Source organism: Onthophagus taurus, chromosome 2 (genome assembly GCF_036711975.1).
Source record: "Onthophagus taurus isolate NC chromosome 2, IU_Otau_3.0, whole genome shotgun sequence".
Taxonomy (NCBI): Eukaryota; Metazoa; Arthropoda; class Insecta; order Coleoptera; family Scarabaeidae; genus Onthophagus; species Onthophagus taurus.
The window spans coordinates 11,738,610-11,762,719 of NC_091967.1; the positions used below are offsets into that span (position 1 = coordinate 11,738,610).

The 24,110-nt window shown below is 31.4% G+C and overlaps 3 protein-coding genes across 3 annotated transcripts; all 3 read right to left on the reverse strand.

Moving 5' to 3' along the window:
• Window positions 1-3,085: 3,085 nt before the first annotated feature.
• On the reverse strand, window positions 3,086-7,320 carry LOC111423122 (chitin synthase chs-2-like). The gene is made up of 8 exons (XM_071194659.1): window positions 7,289-7,320; window positions 6,994-7,229; window positions 6,795-6,943; window positions 4,158-4,692; window positions 3,808-4,102; window positions 3,381-3,757; window positions 3,181-3,331; window positions 3,086-3,104 (listed from the first exon to the last, which is right to left on the reverse strand). Exons 1-8 carry the CDS (start codon window positions 7,318-7,320, stop codon window positions 3,086-3,088), a joined length of 1,794 nt encoding a protein of 597 aa, XP_071050760.1.
• A 1,238-nt stretch (window positions 7,321-8,558) lies between these two features.
• On the reverse strand, window positions 8,559-13,948 carry LOC111426064 (chitin synthase chs-2-like). The gene is made up of 12 exons (XM_071194261.1): window positions 13,799-13,948; window positions 13,502-13,734; window positions 13,150-13,443; window positions 12,361-12,815; window positions 11,513-12,302; window positions 11,164-11,458; window positions 10,729-11,111; window positions 10,423-10,649; window positions 9,322-10,365; window positions 9,097-9,267; window positions 8,821-9,043; window positions 8,559-8,768 (listed from the first exon to the last, which is right to left on the reverse strand). Exons 1-12 carry the CDS (start codon window positions 13,828-13,830, stop codon window positions 8,647-8,649), a joined length of 4,269 nt encoding a protein of 1,422 aa, XP_071050362.1. The 5' UTR covers window positions 13,831-13,948; the 3' UTR covers window positions 8,559-8,646.
• A 1,522-nt stretch (window positions 13,949-15,470) lies between these two features.
• Window positions 15,471-23,187, reverse strand: LOC111426021 (chitin synthase chs-2-like). The gene is made up of 9 exons (XM_023060358.2): window positions 23,050-23,187; window positions 22,756-22,994; window positions 20,369-20,662; window positions 18,782-20,047; window positions 18,222-18,516; window positions 17,555-18,164; window positions 16,393-17,496; window positions 15,841-16,237; window positions 15,471-15,787 (listed from the first exon to the last, which is right to left on the reverse strand). The coding sequence occupies exons 1-9, from the start codon at window positions 23,085-23,087 to the stop codon at window positions 15,618-15,620; spliced, it is 4,413 nt and encodes a 1,470-aa protein (XP_022916126.2). The 5' UTR covers window positions 23,088-23,187; the 3' UTR covers window positions 15,471-15,617.
• Between the last annotated feature and the right edge of the window lie 923 nt (window positions 23,188-24,110).

Consider the following 24,110-nt stretch of genomic DNA (forward strand, 5'->3'; position numbering starts at 1 on the left):
GACTGTTGTAATATTTTAATTACTTAATTTTTAAAAACATTTGTAATTGTGATAGCAATATTTTATTACTTCATACTTATATTACAGAAAGAAAGGAATGTTTGATGATGTCAGAATAGGTTTTATTAAGAATAAGTTTTTCTTTATAATTTTTGATTAGAGTTCAGGATTGATTTCTATACGGGATAAAATATTTCAAAATCACTTTATGGTAATTATTCAGATGCTACACACATTTTTTTATTAAATCCTAATCTCTACAGTTGAAAAATGATGGTCAATTATTCAGCTTGAGGTAGTCCAATCGTTTTTGTTGTTAAAAAGCATGGTCCTCTAAGATTTGCCACGTAATAATAAAAAATTATGTACAGTCTAACATTTCTAAACATTGTAACAATTATTTTAAAAACATGTTCTGGGACGTTTAAGAAATCAGGCGTTGGACGAACATTATCAAACATTAACCCTTAATTAAATAAATCGTTTAGGATAATCTAAAACAATCTCAGAAAATGATATTATGACGATGTAATTAAATCTAATATGAAACTTTAAGGGACTAGGGACATCATTAACTCTGAAGATGCAGAATACCATTTCTATTTTTGTTACGAGATCGTCATGCCACATCTTATCACAGACTTGAGAAAACATCATTGAGAAACATCCAAGAAAACAGCAATGATGTAGTTTTTATATTGCAAGCTATCTATTATAGTTCTTTTAACCATCTATCTTTTCCATAGTGCCATGCTGCTCTCAAATGATTTGGTATTAACTTCTTCCTCGGTACAATATCCCAGAGTTACCTTTTACCACAGCATTGAGGATGTAAAGGATTTACGTATGAGGTTCATCTAGAATTTGCTTCTGTATTATGCTGATTTTGGTCATTTTTTGGTCTTAATCAATAAATAATGTTCTTGATTTCGAAAATATTCTCTCTTTTGATTGGAAGATAATTTTATGATTGGTTATGAGCAATTGCTATTTTAGTATTTGGAATAAATATATTTTGTTAATGTTCAGCAAAGATATTTAATACTTTTTCTAGTTGGTTTCTTGCCGTCTTTCTTCCTTATAGCCATATTTGTGGATTATGTGGTTTCAAATAGAGTTATTTTTACCAGCTGTGAGGTGCAGATTCTTTAAGAATTTTTGGGTACTTGTGTTTTATGTGTCTGTAATGATTCTTTCAGTTGTCGTGAAGTTGTTTTTAATTTACTTGTATTTCTGGACCCCAGGCTTGTTATACTTGAGATAAGATTAGGTACTTTGCCAGGTCCGAGAGCCAACATGATGACTAACATGTTCACCTTATTATCCAAAATAGTTATGTAAAAATTCTATCGTCTGGCGGTTATGAGTCTGGATCTCCAGAAATGATGAGAATCAAAAGAAAACGACATACCAGCAATTTGAAAATACTGGTCGTCACTTATAGACATTCCAAGATAGCAATGATTAATGTTACTTTTTATTAAGACTACCAACTTGTAGGACTTGTAAGACATGCTTACAAAATAAGCTTCCAATGATAACTGTATGAAAAGAACTGAAGAAGAAATTTTCATTAATGTAAATTCAAATGTCTTCTTATTGTTTCCGTGTACAGTTTTAGCTTGTGTTTTAATCATTTTAACTAAATGTGTTTATAATGTTCATATTTATTTTTATTAATACAATAATATTATTATTTATAATAATTCGAATAACAAATTTTATCCTCTTCTCTTATTATATCACAACGAACTTATAGAATTTGTATTTTTAATCAAACGTTTTCGATGAACCCAAAATTTACGTGATCGTTTCTACTATTCATTCCATTACAATTTATATTATTATTGCTGTTATTAATTGCATCCTCCAGATCTGTATAAACACTATTTGCATAATTTGTTTGTCCATTATTTTTTCTGTGGGAATGATTATGTTTTTGAAAGAATTTTTTCGTTAATTTGACTGGATCTGTTTGCGTATTATCCTGAAAATAATAAAGATCAAAATATATTTGTTATTTATTATTTAATTCGCTTACTTTGCATAGTGTTAATTTTGTGTTACTCATAATTTGAGCGAAGGTTCCAAAACGATGGATAAAAAATGCAATTATTTGAATCGTGAAAAGTAACAGCGTAAAAACTACAAGAATAGTATTAATAAGTTCTAATTCGTAGCTTTCCCCGTTTGAGATAAATTTAAATGGCCATGGTATGGTTATATTTTGTGATGTCAATAGAAACACCACCGATATAAACATACTATTTACAATGAAAAGAGTACTAATAACATTTTCTTGAAGATTTTTCAAATCATCTATGATTCTATCTTTATCTTTAGTATTATCGAGTGGATAAAGATATTTCTCAAGAATTTGAGTCCAAAATAAATTTTCTTCGTCTGAGAGACTTCCTAAATCTCCATATTTTAAATCGTGATCATCGAACCAAGATTTTTCCGATACATCTTCAAGTATTGTTTCTTTATTTACTTCTCGCGTTCCCCACGATACTTTGTGCATATTAAATACGGAGTATATATATAAAATTATGAGCATCGTCGGAATCATTATGTAATAAATAGGTAAATATTTCAAGTAGTAGATTTCTTGTGGATGACATAATGTTATTATCAATATTTGAATTAGGAAGATAAAGAAGAAAAGTGTCCATGGAGTTGTAAATCCGATACTCAATAACTCAAACAACCCATTGACAAAGTATGCGCACATTAATGGTGAATAAATTCCACACAAAATAATAGCAAGTTGTATCTTAAAAAAATTAGGTTCAATTAGTTTTTTATATTTTAATAACTTTATAGGTAGATTTTTACTTGAGATTTCTACTTAACAACTTATCTCTTGGCGAGCTAAGTCTCCAGATCATTTTAATCTCAAATAGTCACCATTATTATCTAATAATACAAACCTGAACTTTTTCACTTTTTACATATGCGCAAACTGCGATGTATATCAAAACTAGAATCAAGTTTATTATTAAACTCAAAGAGAGGCTGATGTTAAACAAGTGTTTGTTCATGTTAACCACGATCCAAAATATCAACGATGGTGTTAGAAGAGTTATAATGTTAAATATGTACTGATAAATCATGAATAAAATAGACACATTTTCGTTGATTTTCGTTACTAATTTTGTTCGAGATAATAAGTCCAACATGTTAGCTGTTGTAGAAGGAATCCACCTTCTTCGTTGATTGTAAAGTTCTCCAAAACTTTCTGGACAATTCGTGCATGCATCAGCAGATGCAACATATCCAACTTTATATCCGCATAATGCTAATAACACCGATATCCATCTATCTTCACCTAATATATAATTGTTTTATATTTATCGCACATTTAATTAGTTTCTCACCATGATCGAACTTCATAAAATGAACAGCTTTACTAGATCTGATTTTCAGTTTTTTTAAGATTGACATGATAGCGCTCCCTCTGTAGATTGTAAAACATCCGGGGCAACAAAGAACGCAGCCGGTTATATTTTCAGATGCTTTATACAGCCAATAACTAATTGCATATTCAAATTTTTGATACCAAGCAAAAATTCCTTTTCCAACTGGGTGAACTCGCCCACAAGCCGCACCTAATGTTTTATCCCGTTTCATTTGTTCCAATAACATTTCAACACCTTTTGGCCTGAAATGTATATCACCGTCAACCGATAAAATATAAGTATTCTCCGCTTCTAATTCTTTTTGAGTGTTGTTTAAATCATTTCTTTCTATAATACTAAAACGAACATTAAATTTTAAATTAAAGTTTGTTAATACAATATTTACCGATGACCTAATATGTAATACATATACATAACTTGTGACCACCTTTTCCTCGATCTTACTTTATTATTATCTTTTAAATGAACAACTAATTTCGTTTTTCCGGGTAAAATCCATTCCAATTTACCCCCATAAGGAGTAACGTATTTAACTGGATCTTTTAGCTTAATATCATTATTATAAACTAAAGAAGCCACATTATCCACGCTATTTATTAACTCTTTCACAAAATCGTTCATTTGTGCTTCTTGATTTCTTTGTGATGTTTTTGTGAAAGCATCATCAAAAACAATGTGACCTAAAATTTCCAATTCAAATTTGAAAAAGAAACTAATCAAGCAGTTAACTCTTACTTTCTAATCTATAATAATTTATAGATTTATTAAAATAATTTCCAATTCGGGTTAAGCAATGGTGTTCATCAAGAATTATAATCGATTTAAGGAACGTTAACATTTCATCTTTAGTTTCGTGCCACATAGTTCCGCAAACATACAACATAGGTACTACATTTTCTTTACTATTTGAAACGTTTTCGATATCAAGAAACTTATTATAAAGCCTTCTATTCATTGCTAAATCTTGATCAATTAGAAAAGGATCGTAATACGGTCTAACGTATAATTTTTCAGTGGACGCTAACACTTTATTTTGTGGTATGTATATATGACAAGTTGTCATAATGTATGACCCTAATAAAAATAATCCCATAAATATTAACCAAATATCTTCTATTTCGAAAACATTTGGGTTATTCAAAAATAAATATGAAGGAAATGTTTGTAGGGAATCACACTTAATGTTGTTGTTGTTTTCTAAAGAGAGTATCAAAAATCCTAGTGTTGTTACTACTCCAGATAAATGTAATGGAATCGCATAAGATATTCGCTGAATATTAATTTAACACGCAAATTTTCCAAAAATATATGTTAAATAAGTAGTAACAACACTTAATATTAAAATCCAAATTGGTGTTAAATTGTTAGTAAGTGTAATATTAGATGTTGTGTTAGTAACATTTCCGTTTATCTAAAAAATCATCAATTATTTTATTTTGTTATTGTACAAAGTTATCCAAGAGTAGTGTGCTAAACGAAAATTGAATTCCGTTTATTTTTTCTAGAAATGTAGAACATTATAATAATATAACAAAGAGACATAATTATTTAACGTTGCATGTTGGGAGCCAACATTTAGATATGCAACTGATAATCATTCAACATCGTTTGAAAATGAGCAAGTGAAAATCATTGGAACCGATCAGAAGTAATTTGGAACAAATTACAAAGTATTCGGAGCGATTAAGAGCTAAGGAGAAACTTTAAAAACGAAATATGATGAATGTGAAGAATACTTTTCGAGGTTTGCTGAACTGTCATTGATCAAAAATTGCTTGTTATGATCCCTTCACTTATTTCTCAATAATTTTGCCAACATTTCCAGTCTGATTAAACTTAACTCTTTCTTTTCTGCTTATCATTCAGCTATTCCCTTTCATATCTCCAAAGTTTTTTTCATGGTAGCATACTTCCTTTCTAAGTTACCGATGACATCGATCTTTTCTTCTTCTTCTACGTCTCTACATCCCATGTTAGGCCCTCGCCTCCCTTAACCTTTGCTCCAGTCACTAAAAGATGTGGAAGTGTAGCCATCCGGAATAATTGAACAGGTTTAAGCGTATGATATATTGAAATCTACTACAAATATTAAGTTTTGATACTATTGTTTGCTAACAATGAAAGATGTTAGTATTCAGCAGGAGATATTGGAATCAAGAAAAAAGAAAGTGATATACTGAAAGGCCTAAACTTGCTTTCAAATGTCATTTGAATAAATCGAGGTTTGGTAAGTCCAGCAATCTAGCAGATCAACTAATTAGTACCACATTGCTCAACCCAACCCAAGCAAATGTTCCCTACTACCTAAACGCAGACTCTTTTACGTAATCATCAAAATCGATTGTGAGCACCACAAAATTGCGGATAGGAATCACGAAAATTAAAATTTGTAAATGTTGCATAATCCGTAAAACAACCTGATTCGCCGAAAATGGGATTTAATAAAACCTTGATGAATCTATTGTTCAATTCATCAAACGAAGCTTGAGGGAGATAAAGTCTTCTAATAGCTCGTAGCTGTTTGCATGAAGCTCCATAAATGCTAATGGGTGATACTAAATGTCAACTTTTTCGCGTCAAAGAGAAGCATATTTCTGAACAATAATTACAAATATCTAAAAAAATCTGAAATGAAGTCTAATATATAGGTGGGTATTGAGTATGAGATTTTCGTTAAGCACATTACTGTTGAATGATTTTTTTTCCTTAAAAATTCATACATTTTGAATAACAATATTGTAGTCATCAAAAGCATTTTGGAAAAATAAAAACAAGTGGTTTACTTTCCCATGCATTATCCACTCTATAAAACACATCATTCCAAAAAATAATATACATTTCCATAACGAAACAATACTGTAAGTAAAATATCGACTGTTTGGAAATGTTTTACTTGATACAACCACATCGTTAAAAACACTAGTTTTATAAATCGTTTTGTGTCTGAAATAATTTTCCCACCACCCAAATGATATAAAAATGACGGATAGTGGGAGATACCACACATCTTGTCCATCGTAGAAAACAGTTAACAATATTATTCCTATTATTTGTATCGCAACACAAGAAGAATCTAAGCAAATCAATTTTGAGTTTACCTCTTTATCGGTATACTTTGACCAAAGTGCTGTAATGAGATGGATTAATTAAGAAAGCAATTTAAATTGAACAATGTTACATCAATCATTTGATATTCTGAGTTATATAAATAGAAAAAAAACTTACATAGCATTGCTGGTATTAAACATAAACAATTCATAATAAGGCATCCTCTAATAAAATCCATTCTAGGTAAAACGTAAAATACCAAAATCGAATTGCCGATAGTTGATGAAGATTCGCCCAAGAAAACGGAGACAAATTCCAACATACCAGGCATTTTTTAAATAATAAAATTCTTGACGATCTTAAAAACGTGGCCAATTGAGGTACAAAATAAATAAAAACAAGAATCCACATCCAGGTTACAACCTCTTCTTCTGAGAGTGTAATAACAAATTCACCTAATTCACCATCAGCTACTACATTATTAAAAGGATCAAATTAAATAAATTAAAAAAAAAAAAAATACCACTACCATTTTCGTGGCAATATAGTTTTGGTTTACGATTAAGATGGGCTGTTACAAAAAGTAAACTTGCTTTACATATTACACAGCCAATTAAAACTACAAAAAACGTAATGATACATATCAAAAGTTTGGTAACTTTTTGGACCCCTTTCCATTTATCATTTCCTTGATCTGAATCGGTATCCAATATTTCTAAGGGATCCTCAAATACATCCCATTTATCATCATTTCGACCACTGCGAAAAGATATATTGTTTAAAGATTTATTTTATGTTAGAATATTGTTCCCACTTACGCTTGATTTGAAGAATGAAAATGATAAGTCATCTTCTAACAAGAAAGCCAATCGCAATTTGTCTACCACTATAACATTTCTGTACTTATATATCCTATCAATAATTGATAAAATCCGATTCTAAAGTAATAAAAGTATATCAATCAATACCCTAATATTCTAACTGGTAATCTTGATCTGTATAAACACCTTGAACTATTTATTAATAAATTACGCCTGAAAAATAATGATAAGAAGACAAGTGGTGTTAGAACAGCTTAAATGATCAAACGTTTTTTGTTATGTAAACGTATTTTAAATAAAACAGTAACACGCGTAGGTATCATGATCTACGACAAAGGACGCCGAGTACTCTCAATTTTATTTCATAATTTCTAAAAATATTTTATTAGATCAAAAATGATAATGACTGATGAAGCAATAGTTTCGGTCTAAAGCCCTAAATCATCAAGTTATGAGCAATTTGGAACTTAATTACGGCATACACATTAAGAAGTCAATTTTGTGACTTATTTTTCACTTAAAGCAGTATTGTTTGTTTTAGTTTCTTTTGGTATTCTTTTATAATAAACGGATTCCGTATTCATGCCTTACTTTTATTACGAAGAGGAAAGTTTTTTCTGAGAGCCTGAAAATTTTGTAAACGGCTCATAATTAGTATTTATAATAATAAGTATTTCTAAAAACGCAGAAATTTCAGTTACTTCAATTTTGTATTAAACCTGGAAACAATTTATATTTCCTCCTTATAATATTATGTTCAAATCATTAAGACTATTAAATGGCATACATTTTGTGGAGATATCTTTTCAAAACTAAACATGGATCTCCATTAAGAACATCTTCTCGTAATTGGGTTGCTTCCAAAATCGCTCTAGTACTTCATCTTTCGTAAGCCATGATGCATTAAAAGTTTGCATTTTCCATTTTTATGCACAATGTTCTTTGCATGCTGCACATTCACAGGAATTCTTTGGGTAACCAATGCTTCTCGATGAATGGCACAGTGATTCCACTCTGCAGATATGAACATATACGAACTTTTCTGACACTCTGCTTTTTAATATTACTTTCTGCTAATGCAACATCATGACTTTAAGCAGAAAAATCTTGATTTTTCGGATAGTGCAATTGATGTCCATGACGACCCAACACCACACGATGATTGTATGAAGTGGCAACTAAAATGAGCAACCAACTCAAACAAACAAATTTTCACATATAATGCAGAAAATATTTTATTACAAATAAATTAAACAAATTTATATGATTTTAAAATAAACACTTTATTTAAAATTAAACTTAATTGTAAATTAATAAATTATTTATTACATTTAATACAACTACGTCACGAATCGTCAAGAATTTGCGTAAGTTCTGCTGGTTTTAAGTATACTTTTGCTACGTATGTTTGAATTAAGATTTGACACAGTACTAATTTTGCTGGTGTCTAGTTTTGCCACAGAGGACTTTGAAAAATCTAAAAAAATAATCAAATAAGTAAATAAAACCATGCTAAATAAATAAGTTACTTCTTATTTCTGTTCGTCGCCTAAAGTTTTCCTCAAGATCATTACTAACTCTATCACCACCTTTTTTGGCTTTCTGTAACCTATTTATTGCAGCGGCTTGACTATAAGACGGTCCAATGAATTCTTCATTTTCGTCATCGTCCACGTCTTTAACTGATTGCAATTTTTTTACGAATTTCACTGGATTCATTTTCATAATATCGCTTTGGCTCATTTTGACAGTCTAGAAATTAGTTACCATAATCTCAATTTAAAATAACTTTCTATATTACTTACCGATTTGGTAAAGATATTAAAATCTAATGTGGTGTTTGCCATAATTTGTGAAAAGGTACCAAATCTATGAATTAACATTGCAATATATTGAACGATTAGTACGAGGAAGAACATGGCTAAGAATACAATTCCAACCGGTTCTAATTCAAGGTATTTTTTGTTAATTATAATCTGAAAATGTACAATGTATAATAATTTTAAGTGTTATCAATAATTAATATTTACCTCATTTTCGCCGGTATTGTAAGTAAAATTTGATTTTGCATTGAAAGGCCAATTAAGATGAATGTCGTCTTTCTTTACGGTTAATAAAAATATAACTAACACAAATATAGCATTTATCATAAAGAAAGACATTACGACTTTATCGCGAAGATCCTTTAAGTCTTCTGCTATTCTCGCTTTATCTTTGCTGTCGTCTATTGGTTCCAAATACTTACGAAGGAGATTTTCCCAAAATAACAGTTCATTTTCTGGTAAACGAGAAGCCGCTGAATATTTTAAACAATTATCTCTGGTCCAGCTATGTTCTGGCACCGAACCGAAAAGTTGCACATGTTTAGAATTCTTAATCAAAGGAGATTTTGGTGCAGTTTCATTCTCAACACTTTCCTGAATATTTTGTTCGGGTTCTGGCTCCTTCCCTTTTTCTATCATCTCCAGTTTATCTAATACAGCGTCAAGTTTACTTTTTTCGGCGAGTTCTTTTTCAGCAAAGAGCTTTTTCGAAATGTTATCCAGAAAATTAATTATTGCACCTTTCGCGCCATTCTTTTCTTTCTTTTTGATTTGTTCAGCGGATGATTCTACCGTTACTTCTCTTGTTCCCCATGATACATTGTTCATATTAAAAACTGAGTATATGATAAGTATCATGTACATGCAAGGTACAGTTACATAATAAACCAAGCCGAATTTTAAACAATTAAATTCTTTTGGATGTAGCATCGCAACCGAAATCATTTGGCCAGCTACGCAGAAAAAGAATAACGATGAAGGAGCAAGAAAGCCGTCGTCTTTTATCTGGAGAACTATTCCAACCAACACCGCCATCATTACTAGACAATAAACACCGCTTAATATTCCCGCTATAAATAACTGAGTTTTGTCCTTTTGGTAAAAAGTGCATGTTATCACAAATATCATAATGGGAATACTATTCCATATAAAACTCGTCCATTGATCCATTTGAAATGCGGCTACAAACGCTCCTATTAACATCACAAAGATCGTTCCTGGTCCCAAAATTGTTCCAACCATCAAAAATGACTAAAAATATTTTTTTTATTAACAAAATTAACGAAACGTAAAAATACCAAATCGTACCTGGTAAGCAATGTATAATTTTGAGATGTTATTGTTAACTTTCACTGTTCTATCAGAATTAATTAATAAATCAAGAATATTAGCAGTGGTTGATGGAACCCATCTACGACGTTGATTAAAGAACTCGTTGAAACCCTCAGGACAATGAGTATAAGCATCTGATGCAGCTGAATATTCAACACGATATCCTCTTTGTAATAAAAGTGTTGATAACCATCTGTCTTCACCTGTAAATTTATCATATACATATAATTGTTTTTTATCACAACCCTTCACTAAATAAACCTAAGCAAGTAAAATACAAACCTTGATCAAACTGCACGTAATGTAAAGCTTCCGAAGATGTTGTTGCATATTTCCTCATTACACTTACATCCATTAAAGCACCTCCTCTAAACAAAGTAAAACAACCGGGGCTGCAAAGTACACATCCAATAACGTGTTCTGTAGCTTTTTGAAGCCAATGACCAATCGCATATTCAAACATTTGATACCATGCCATAATTCCGTTTCCGATTGGATGAATTCTTCCGCAAGCAGCCCCTAATGATTCATCCTTTTTCATTAGATCCACAAGTAAAGTTACCGCTTTTGGTTGGAAATCAATATCACCATCTAAGGCTAATATGTAAGTATTGTGAGCTCTTAACGCTTTTTTGCATTCATCAATATCATCACGTTCAACAATCCTATAAAAGATTAATATGAAGAACATAAGACTATTATATTTAGAATTCTTACATGTGTCCTAGAATGTAATACATGTACATAACTTGTGACCATCTTTTTTTAGGTCTAATTTTCTTTTTATCTTTTAAATGAGCAATAAGTTTGGTTTTTCCTGGTAAAGTCCACACTAATCTTCCACCGTAAGGTGTAACATATTTTACAGGAGGCTTTACTTTCATATGAACCTCATGTACAATCGATGTTGCTTCATCTACAGCTTCGATTAAATCCTTTACGAATCGATTCAATTTGGGATCTGTGTCGTCTTGTGATTTTCTTACAAATGCATCGTCAAAGAAAATGTGCGCTGCATAAAATAATAAATTAATATAGTTCATTTTAAAAAAAAATAAAAACATACTTTCAAACTCATAATAATCTGGCATCTCAATCTGTAAATAATTTTTTACAATTCTTCTAGCGCATTGATCTTCGTCCATTCTAATAATCGATTTTAAGAATGTTATCATTTCCTCTTTAGTTTCATGCCACATAGTTCCACATCCATAAATCCTTGTGATACTATCCTCTTCTAATATCGGAACTATATTGCTTGGATCTTTAGATTTTGATAAATATTCCAAGATCTGAGCGTCCAAAACTTCGCCTGGAGTGAAAGCTTCTCTTGGTAACTCATCTAATCGTCTTCTATTCATCGCTACATCTTGGTCTATTAAAAACGGTTCATACATAGGTCTGACGTATAATCTTTCAGTTTTTGCAAGTCTTTCTGCTTTGGGAGTCCAAAGATGAGCAGTTATCCAAACTTGCGAAAACAACCAAAGTATCCAAATCCAACTGAATTCGTTAGCAAGGAAATCGCCCAAGTTATAAAGTGGTGGTAAGTTAAAAAAAAGATACGGAGGAATACTATTGCTAAATGCGCAATCATCACTTATGTAAAGACCGCATATAGTTATCAATCCAGTTATTGTAACAGGGACAGCAAGATTAATAGGGAAGGCAAGTCCAAAACCTTGAATGTATGTTTTACATGCGAATTTTCCAAAAACGTAGCAAATATATGTTGAGCCAATGAAAATTAAGAAAACCCAAACCGGAGTCATGACATCGCTTAAAATTTTTGTTGACATGCTGGGGGATATTGCATCTTCTAAGTAAAGGTCTTTCAATACATCGATTGGAGTTATCTATAAATAATAATGGTGATAATAATACGATTGTATATGCAGAAATAAAAAATCTTACTTCTTTCACGGTGATGTTATGAGAATGAAATGCGTTAATAAAATTGTCAAACATTGCTGCGGCACCATTTCCATGATTTTTTTCTATCAATACAGCACACAAAAGAAACAAAGCACACTTATAAATTGATACTATTGAGTAAGTAAAATAACGACTATTGCTGAATTTTTTATTGGCTTTTACCAAATTCCTCAACCAACCCCTCCGCAAATTCTTATAATCCATAGTAAAATTTTCCCACCATCCTATCGAAATAAATATTCCCACCAAAGGAATTAGCTTAACTTCGGAATCATCACTAATTAACGGAAATACAAAAAAAGATGATATTTGAATAACAACACTGAGCAGATCCAACGCTAATTTTTGCGTACCATCAGCACTTTTTAAATCATTCCTGTAACTATTAATGACGTAATTTTCTTCGTAAGCCAACAAAAATTTTGATGCAACAACTGAAACAATTCAAATTTATAATGTTAGCCACATAGATATTTGATGGATTTTTTTCTAATATAGTATCTACAAGCAGATTTGAAACGGGATTATCCGTTATAGCCAAAAGTCCCTAAAACAACTTTTTGAAGAAAACGTCTTTAAAAAAGTCATATCATCAAAACCAATTGAAATCGCCTGATAGTTTTGAAGTACTTGAACTTGAATAAAGAAAAAATCATCGCTAATCTCACAATTGGTCACTTCAAACGTAAGTCAAAAACGTAGTTGTGTTGCGTACGAAACAATCACGACGCGTGCAATTAATTTTTTAATTTTGCATTGTGTACTTACTGAGAACTGCTGGAATAAAACAAAATGCGTTTGTTAACATAATTCCTTTTAGTACGTCCAATTTCGGTAAGACTACAAACACAAGAATCGCATTTCCAATTGTTGAGCATGTTTCACTGATGAAAACCGATAAAAATTGTGATAAGTACGGTATTTTCCAAGACTTATATAGCATGATTCTCAACGATCGTATAAAAGTTCCAAGTTGTGGAACGAAAAATGCAAAAATTAACATCCACACCCATACTAATCTTTCTTCTTCAGGAACTTCCACCGAAAAGTTTTTAGTTCTGTCTATAATTAGAAAATAAAAGTAAATACAAGTTTATGTTTAGGAGTGTTTAATTGTTACCCAGCTTTTCGTTGCAATACGGCATTTCTTTAATGTTTAGTTGCGATGTCATAAATAACAAACATCCTTTCGATATAACTGCGCCGCCAAGAACCACCAAAAACACTACGATGTACGTACAAAATTTTCCTAATTTTTCCGCGAAATTAACATATTTTGTTTCAACCGAAGAGCCGGTTGCTTTATTTACGGGAGGATCTTCAAATATATCCCATTTATGTTGCTCTTCAACTCTTAAAATTTTATAATTTTTGTTAAAACCTTAATAATACACATATTTTAATATTTGCAACTTACTCTCGTATCAAAGGAATCTGTTCTTCGTTCATTTTATGAGTTATGAAAATTGATCTCTTCTTAATAGATGAACGTAGTAGGTAAAGTAAGTTTTAATAAACAATCATAACTGATTAAAGGGATTTACTAATACTGCAATGATTTCGATTCGACGAGTTTATTAGTGTTAGTTTTGAATAGAATAAAACTTTAAAAAAATTAGAGAGATTAGATTAATTATAGTTTGAAACGGGATTTATTGTTCGGCTTAAACTCTTGAAAATTAGACAATTATCTGCTCCTGTAAGTAATTATTTTTATATTACCTATCTAGCACTGATTGACAGGATGATTAATTTTAGCTTAATTTTTGAGTAAGTAGGATTCCTAATTGAGATAAAGTCACGTGTTGTTTCACTAATCTAGAAATATTAAGAAAGAAATATTTGTTTCAAATAAATAAATAGACAATAAACAAGTTTATCAAAAAACCGATTTTCATTATTGCAAGATCTTTTGAATGCTCTCCACTATATGTGCCTTTTTACAGAGGTATTATGCTTTATACAATTTAGGATTCTGATATTCAATGCAAATTCTTACCATGAACCTGAAAAAATGTTTAGACATCTTTTGTAACTTTATTTCTACAAAAAGTCATTGCAAAGTATTGCGAACTATCAAAACTTATTGTGCTAGAGGTACCCCATTGCCAAACATTCATAATATCAGCTTAAATTAATATGCAATCGCTTTCTTATCACACCACATGTTGAAATTTATTTGCATTACTTTACAACATGAGAGAGCTGATTTCTAAACAACCACTTTTCGTGAGGACAATTTGTTGTATCCATTCAACGCCTTCAAGCACTACTATCTGCTGATTTTCCTCCATCCATAATGGATTTTCCTCATCATCCATTATGTCAATGGATATTGCAAACATTAGTTCGCATCCTTCCATTCCCGACACAGATTCTTTTTACCGATGAAGCCAGTTTCTCAAGAAATACAATAAAGAATTTTCATAATAAACAAAGAATGTTTGTGTTGGAATAGGTGATGATTATCTAATTGGACCAGTATTTCTACCAGGAAGATTTGCTGGCGTGGTGTATCGCAACTTTTTGGCAGAAACGCTGCCTGAGTTTCTGGAGGATGCGCGATAAGAATTGCAATGTGGTTTATGCACGATGGTGCACCACCACATTTCAGTTTGGTTGCTGTTGTGTTTGAAAGAGTTCGACAGTCAATGACGAGAACATTGAATCTTGAATTCAGGTTGGAGGAAGTCATTTCGAACATTTATTGTAGATTGAGCAACTTTACATGTACTTTTTGATAATAAAATGTTGTTACTGTCGCAAATTTTGTTCGCCCTGTATATTCGAAACAAAGGGGTTTTTCAAAAATCATCTAAAAAATTAAGATTAACACAAATTATTGTATTAAACTTGTTATTAAAAATTTTATTTAAGGGCTTTATAATACAGGATAATTACCAATAAAATATAAATGATAAACTTAATACTATAACAATCATCGACAATTTTTTTGATGTTATCTTTGAAGTACAAACTGAACAGACCTTAGATTTCACTTAGATTACCGCCGCAATTCCTTGGAAATATTTACTTTGATAAATACCTATTGATAGATATAGATAATACACTCGAACAATAAATATATCTGCCTACTGATTAAGAAAATATGCTACATTGTAAATGAAAACAAAAAAAAACGATTCTTGTATCATTTTTTCATAATTAGGTGCAGTATGTATTCAAATAAATAAATTTTGTGTTATTACGAGACGCACCAAACACGCAACAAAGTATCAAGCGAACGAGGTGAATTCATCATTAACAAATCCTCTATTCATATGGCCACCATCTTTAAGCGTTACAGAAGGTTGTTGTATATAAACAGATTTTCTTTTTTCCATTATAGTTCTTCTTCGATCCGCGATAACTTCAACAGTTTTTCTAGGTAATGGTCCTTTGTAATCTAAAAAAAATCATATTCAGACACCTTTCATTTAATTATCATTAAAAACTTACTATCAATTAATTCTGTTCTTTTTGTAAACGCTTCCTCCAAATCATTTATTGGTTGTTGCTGTTTAAGAGCACTTTTTTGTAATCGAAAAACAGTCGGCCTCCGTTCTGGAGCAACGAACATAAACGCATCATCTTCATCATCACTGTCATCAGCACCTTTTAATTTTTGTAATTTTTTGATATACTCAACTGGATTCATCGCAACGACTTCTTCTTCCGTTAAATTATCAACCGATCTGTCAAATAATCTTATATTTGTGTTAGCAACGATTTGAGCAAACGTTTTTAATCTATGAATTAACATAGCGATAAATTGGATAAATAGTAGAGATGCAAAAGCTATCAGAAAAACACCACCAATCGGTTCTAATTTTAAATAGTCCTTGTATATTCTAATCTACAATAAAAAATTATATTATAATAAAACAGTTAATGAGTTAAGCTAGATATTACTATGAAACTGACTGAATTTTATTCATTAAACTGGAAGGAATATAACTGGGTGAATGGTTTACATTGAAATAAACTTTACTATACATTATTAATCATTACCTCGTTTGCATCATTCAAATAAGTAAAATTAGCTTTAACTTCCAATGGCCATTTAACGTTAATATAATCCTTTTTCAAAGTCAATAAAAACACGATTAATACAAATATAGCATTTAACATGAAAAATGCTAAAACCATTTTATCCCTTAACGCTTTTAAGTCGGCGGCAATACGTTTCTTTTCTTCGGAATCGTCAACGGGATGAAGATACTTTTCCAATATACCTTCCCAAAATTCAACTTCATTGTGTGCAAGCACCTCTACAAACCCCCGTTTGAAATTTTCATCATACATCCAACTACCTTCCAAGTTCTCGTCAACGCTTGTATCGACAAAACTACCTTCGAAGTTTTCAATCGATTCAATAGACGGGGGTTTGTCGTAAATTTCTTCTTTCTTTTCAATCGTATTTGGTTCTTGCATGCTGTTAAGTTTATCCAAAATCGTTTTTAATTGTTCATTTCCCGCGTTATCCGGAGTGGTGAAGAATAAACATTTAAAAATATTACCCAAAGAAAATTCAAATCCTCCTTTTGTATCGTCGTTCTTTGATCCTAACAAATTCGTGACTTTACTTGTACTCTTATTATCGTTTTTAGCTGGTTGAGGATTTGGAGGTGGGGCCCCTTGAGCTTGCGGCGCAACCGTTACTTCACGAGTACCCCATGATACATTGTTCATATTAAAAACTGAATAAATAACCAATATCATATACATGCAAGGTACAGTTACATAATAAACCACGCCATATTTTAAACAATTAAATTCTTTTGGATGTAGCAGCGCTGCTATTATCATTTCTCCAGCAACGCAAAAGAAGAATAATGAGGATGGCGCAAGAAAACCATCGCTGTTTATTTGCAGTATAACACCCACAAGTACAGCCATCATAATTAGACTATAAATTCCACTTAATATGCCAGCGACAAATAATTGAATGGTATCTTTTGTAAATATCGAACAAATTATCACGAAGATCATAATTGGAACGACGTTCCACATAAAGCTCGACCATTGATCTAATTGAAAAGCAGCTACGAAAGCACCAACCAACATCAAGAAAATTGTTCCCGGTCCAAGAATTGTTCCAATCATAAGGACAAACTAGAAAATAATATTTATATTATTATAACATACATATACAAAATAATAAAATAATTACCTGATAGCCAATATATAATCTCGATATATTATTATTTACTTTAATAGTTTTGTCAGAACTTAATAACAAATCAAAAATATTTGCCGTCGTTGAAGGCATCCATCTTCTGCGTTGATTGAAAAATTCATTAAATCCTTCAGGACAATGTGTATAAGCATCCGAAGCAGCTGAGTACTCAACTCTATATCCACGCTGAAGCAACAATGTGCATAACCATCTATCTTCACCCTGATCGAATTGAACGTAATGTAACGCTTCGGAAGATTGCACCGCGTATCTTCGCATAACACTGGCATCCATCAAAGCGCTTCCTCTGAACAACGAAAAACAACCCGGGCTACAAAGAACGCATCCTATAACATGCTCCGTAGCTTTTTGCATCCAATGCCCGATAGCATATTCGAACATTTGATACCACACCATAGGACCACTCCCAATGGGATGAATTCTCCCACAAGCTGCTCCTACGTTCATATCTTTTTTCATCAAATCGACTAAAAGACGAACCGCTTTTGGTTGAAAATCGATATCACCGTCTAAAGCTAAAATAAAAGTGTTGTTTGAACGTAAAGTTTTTTTGTGTTCATCCCAATCATCACGCTCCATCAATCTAAAACAAAATATTTGAAACAATCATAAAAAATTTAACCATCATAATTTTAAGTACTTGTGCCCAAGAAGGTAATACATGTACATAACTTGAGACCATCGTTTTTTAGCTCTAATTTTCTTCTTGTCTTTTAAATGGGCGATTAATTTAGTTCTTCCTGGAAGCGTCCACACCAATCTTCCACCGTATGGTGTTACTGATCGTACCGGCGGTCTTACTCTAATATTAATTTCGTGAACCTTTGATGCTGCATCATCAACGGCATTTATTAAATCTTTCACATATGAATTAATTTGTGGGTCTGGGTCATCTTGAGTTACTCTTACGAAAGCATCGTCAAAAAATACGTGAGCTATAAGAAAAATCATTTAAAATGTGTTTTTTAAATATAATAATTAGACCAATTGGTTGGTTTGCGTGGGTGTAAGTTGATAATGACCATATTTTACACGTTTAAAAGTTTAGTTTTCTGCTTCAATATTATATCTGTTTGCACAAAAACGTCATTTTAGCAAAATGAAAGCTGGAAATTAGCACGAAGAGAAAAAAAACAGACATAAATTAGTAAACAACTTACACCACACATCCACTCCATAAAACTATTAATTGATTCTCACTTTCTAATTCGTAATAATCCGGAACTGGATAATCTAAATATGACTTAATAATTCTTCTAGCGCATTGATCCTCATCTAATCTTATAACTGATTTTAAGAACTCCATCATCTCATCTTTCGTTTCATGCCACATGGTTCCACATGCATATATCCTCGAAATACTATCTTCCTCCACATCAACCGGCACCATTCTTCTCCCACTCCTATTCATTTCCAAATTCAATAGAGCTTGTCTTCTATCAAACTCTTCTTGTCTCTTACTTTCTTTCAATGGTTGATCAAGAATACGTCTGTTCATCGCTAAATCTTGATCTATGACGAATGGTTCATACATTGGTCGCACAAACAGTCTCTCAGTTTTTGCTAAACGTTCACTTCTTGGTGACCAAATATGCAAGGTGATCCATACTTGCGATAACAACCAAAGTAGCCACATCCATGAGTGTTGTTGTCCGACGAAATCTTTTAAGTAATGAATAGGTGGTGAGTCAAAAAATAAATATGGTGGGATGGTGTCTGTGAAGGAACATTCATCTTCGTTGTGAACTCCACACATTGCCACAAGTCCGGATATTGTAACAGGAACGACAAGATTTATAGGAAATGCGTACGATAATCCTTGAATAAAGACTTTACAACAGAATTTTCCAAATATATAACATAAATAAGTTGAGCATACGCAAATTATAAACAGCCAAACCGGAGTCATTACATCAGATTTTATTAATATTCCAGGTCCAATTGAGACTGCTTCATTAATCGATAATTGATTCATCAGAAGCGGTTTAACTTCACGAATTGTTATGTTATGTTCTCCAAAAACATCATTGGCAAATAAATGAGTTACATCACCTTCATAACTGTACTCAGTAAAAACCATCATCATAAAAAAGATAAAACATTTCCATAATGAAACAAAAGTGTACACGCAATATCTGCTATTGGAGAATTTTCTGTTAGCCTTAAGAATTTGTCGTATTATACTTTCTTTTTCTCTAGAATCTTCATTTTTCTTTACATTATCGCTATCATAACTATAATTTTCCCACCATCCAGCAGATATAAAAATAGCAGCTACTGGAATACACCAAAGAACTGGATCATCTTCTACAATTGGCCACATGAAAAATACCGTTCCTTGGATGAGGATACAAAGTAAATCTAATCCTAATCTATAGAAAACATCCGGATCAGAAACGTTATTTGTGAAATCATATGATGGTCGACGTTTCGATTTGTATTTATCGTAAAGTTTTGATGAAAAACCTGAAAAAATTAATACTTGATAGGTTTTATAACATTGTTTTTTGCCATCCAGATAACAATTTACAACAAAACAATCTAATAATGTTCTTAATTCATTCATTTAATTTATGAATGAACCATGATAAATATTTTTTTTAATCATGTGTCATTTTATTAATAAATTTAATGTTAAAAAATTCTAGAAAGTAAATGAAAAATAAAAAGGATTTAAAACTCTGTTGCTAAACAACGATAATAATCTAAAGATAGTTATATTTTTATGATAGAAATGCGTAATAAATCATGATAAATCATATCGATCAATGTACGTCACCTACTTACTTAAAACAGCCGGCACGAAACTAAAAGCATTCGTAAGCATAATGCCCTTGACGACATCTAAAGAAGGTAAAATGACGAAAACTAAAATTGCTGTTCCTATTGTAGAACAAGTTTCGCTAATAAAAACCCCAAGGAATTGCGCAGTTGTCGGTTTTCTCCAGTCTTTGTACAGTAAAATTCGTACGGATCTTATAAAGGTGCCGACTTGCGGTACAAAAAATGCGAACGTTATCATCCACATCCAAACGGCCTTCTCTTCCAATGGTAAAGTTACCGTAAATTGTTTATTGCCATCTGTAACAAATAATTCCGAATGATTGATAAGTTATCATGCGACAGGATGTAATTTTTTTAATGGTCTTTGATTATAAGATTAGTCTAGATTTTTGTACGATCAGTATTTCTTAGAATTAAACAGGATGTAATTAGTTAATATCTTGATAATAAATTAGATTTTGTGATTCATTTTTTACAACGGAATTGTATTTTATTCTAGATTTTTATTAAATTATTGGAAATTTATTATGTGCCTTTACAATTATAAAAATCACATTTTGTAACCGAAGATGATACTTTATTGGAGTAATTTCAGTATTTTGCTTTACTTTGTTAACAAACCAAAAATTCTTTTAACTTTACATTAACTCCATTCTAAAAAAAAAGGGATCATCAATCAATATGTCCAGAATGGTGAGAGATCGATCAATTGTCTTATATCAGGACCTACAAATATTCCTTCTTTAATTTTGGTATCACTGAGCCTAGGAAATTTATTTAACTCAAGCTCACGCCATGCTCAAGAGGAGGAGGAAGCAACAATACTTCATTAGGCAGATTCTGCACTACCCTAAAATTTCCACATATTTGCCATTTAACCGCTGCATATTTTTTCCAGAATCTTGGGTTTTGAAATTGCTCTTCACTAGAACAATCGAGTTTGGCATCTTCTTCAATAGAACTCGATAATCTTAATGGACTCAAAGATTGCTTTGGTGCCGAAATTTCAAAGAATTGGTGTTGATAGACATCTGCATATTTTACGGAATTTTGGCTTGTTAGAGAAGTCCTTCATTAAATGTTTGTCAAACAGAACTACCAGTCTTCTGCATGGTGCTTGGGTTCACGCCACTATATTGCTACTCTAAAAGACATTTCTTTTTCTATTAGAAATGGACTTGGGTTAAAGTCCATTTAGCTTTATATCGTACCAATGTGATACATGCAAAATTTTGGAAAAATAGTGATTAAAGAATGTATGATAATGAAAAAGACTAACTTCTTTCATAATGTCCAGAAAGTGGTTTTACAGTAGACCCAAAAAGTATTTATGTAACATTTAGAATTTGGAAGAAAAATACAAGGTGCTTAAAGTTGAATAAAAATAAGATATACAAAATTATAAACATGCAAACAAAAGTTGGTAGCTTATAATCTCATCGGAAATGATGTGCTAAAAATAAACAATTTTTGCGTTTTATGGCATAAATTTTGAGGAGGAAACATAAGATATTTTATAGTTTGATTTATATGTACCACAAAACAAAAACTGAATTGCTACGACAATTTGGCAGCGGTAGACCTTAGAATTTGAAAGAACAAATGTAGTAAGGACACAATATGTAATTCAACATAGCACTGCGCTTATGGGGATTAAATGACTGAGTTTGCTTATTGAGCAGAATAACTGCACTACAGCAGAATACTTTAACTTGTACTATGCATTAAAGTTGAATTACTATTAGCTCAGCTTATCAGACTGAGCACAAATATCACAGAGATCATTAACATTGATTTTCAAAGAATATTGTAAAATGATACAACAATCGTGATATAATTCAAAATAATAAATTTCATCCTATTCATTAAATATGTGTATTTGTTTGTATTTTCATCAAGAGTGATACATATCAAATTTTAATCAGATTTGAGATGGAACGAATTTCTTAATGGTTTCAAGAGATTTGTATCTCAACGGTACTTAAATTTTAAGTGAGTGTAAACTCGAAATTTATTTTAAACATCATGGATTTAATTCAATAGAAATTCCTAACACTGCGAGCACCAGGATTACAATTGTAAAAGGCGGTTATGATATAACAGTTATTTGAAAATAGTGGTTAATCATAACTGTACATGTTAGGAAGATATTTATCTCATCATTGTCATTAATTATTCGTTTTTGGTCTCACCTATGACAAAAAAGGATGTTATGCGTTTTTTGTCAGGGTGCTATTGAACAAAAACATTAGTGTACTAACTAAATACACAGTTTTGACTTTAATTAAATTAAATTAAGAAAAGAAATAATGAATTGGCTACATTTAATCTGTTAATGTTATCATAAAATTTCATCTCATGTACTCAGGTAAGCATTCAATTTTAATTACCTAATTGTGTTCTACAATACGGTCTTGTTTTACCACTTAATTGTGATGTCATAAATAATAATGATCCTTTCGAAACAACGGCTCCACCTAACACCACTATAAATCCTATGATATAACAAAAAAATTTTCCGAATTTTTCACCAAAATCAATCCATTTTGTTTCAACGGTTGAACCAGATTCCACGGCAGTTGGTGGATCTTCAAAAACGTCCCATTTCTTTTTTTCTTGTTCAGGACGTCTAAAAATATATTTCTTAATTTTTTCCTAAAACTCAAGATTTCAAAAAATCTTACAAGGGATTAAGAGGTTCCATCTCTTCGTTATTCATCATTTTGTAGGAATTTTTTATTTTTTAACAATTTTCGCTGTAACACTTTACACTTACATTCCATAACATTTATAACACCTTTATTGTTGTCCTCAATAACACTGGATTTTTTCGAAGCTGTATCTTGACGATATTTGTTTTTGATTAGATATATCTACCAATTACCATAATGGATTTTTTTAATTGTACATTATTCGCCGTAATACAAATTGTTCTTAAATTTGATTAGCATTCGGTGGGGATTTATCTCAGATTAAAGGTTGATATTGTAAAAATGTAGATAACAAATATATATCCAATTGGAATTAAAGAATTTAAAAGAAAATAAAAGAATAAAACAATAAATTCTAATTTAATTTCTCAATAACTTGTGGTTATGGTATTAGTAATGTCGTGGTAAATTAATATTTCGTTCTTGTTACTATTATTTTTTTCATTATTGTTACTATTATTAAGTTGTATTGTTTTTAATGCTATCTAACAGATGCTTGCAAATCATCATGAGCGAAAAGACTAGTACCCAAATGAAACTGGACAATAGCTTTCCACAAGAAACGGTGCTGGCTCCTCTGCTTTTTAGTCTCTACATAGTAAAAATTCGCGAAGCCATATCAAAGAAGTTCAAATACGCAGATGCCTGGGTGCTTGCTACAAACCATAAAAAATTGGAGTGCTGAGAAAATTTTAGCAAGTGTCTTGGCTACCCTGGGGATGTATTTCAGCGACTGGAGACTGCTGCCCAATGTCACCAAGAACCTGGAACGCTAAGATTTAAACAACACTTTGGGAAAACAGCTGTAAAACTCAGAAACACCATCATGCAAAACCTGAACCTGAACTTACATCGATAGCATTGGATCTTGTGTACCCCGTGGTAGAGAGAAACTACAAAAATGCTAGATGGAAATAACTTCAACATAATTGAGCGGTGGAGAGAAGAGTGTAACGCTTGCCAACAGGACTATGCCATGTGTTCAAGCAAGCTAGAGGGTTTCGACCAACCAACACGAATCTGGGCATTACTCA

Bases quoted from the DNA above. Each gene is read 5' to 3' on its own strand.
- LOC111423122 (XM_071194659.1), bottom strand. From the start codon at position 7,320: ATGACTTATCATTTTCATTCTTCAAATCAAGC. The intron at 7,230-7,288 runs GTAAGTGGGAAC...ATCTTTTCGCAG, and splicing joins TTTCATTCTTCAAATCAAGC to TGGTCGAAATGATGATAAAT. The intron at 4,693-6,794 runs GTATGTTGGAAT...ATTAATATTCAG, and splicing joins TATTATTTAAAAAATGCCTG to CGAATATCTTATGCGATTCC.
- LOC111426021 (XM_023060358.2), bottom strand. From the start codon at position 23,087: ATGATGAATAACGAAGAGATGGAACCTCTTAATCCCTT. The intron at 20,663-22,755 runs GTAATTAAAATT...TATTTGTTACAG, and splicing joins GTATTGTAGAACACAATTAG to ATGGCAATAAACAATTTACG. The intron at 18,165-18,221 runs GTACTTAAAATT...ATTTTGTTTTAG, and splicing joins TATTACCTTCTTGGGCACAA to ATTGATGGAGCGTGATGATT.
- LOC111426064 (XM_071194261.1), bottom strand. From the start codon at position 13,830: ATGAACGAAGAACAGATTCCTTTGATACGAGA. The intron at 13,444-13,501 runs GTAACAATTAAA...TTCTAATTATAG, and splicing joins GTATTGCAACGAAAAGCTGG to ACAGAACTAAAAACTTTTCG. The intron at 9,268-9,321 runs GTAAATATTAAT...GTACATTTTCAG, and splicing joins ACAATACCGGCGAAAATGAG to ATTATAATTAACAAAAAATA.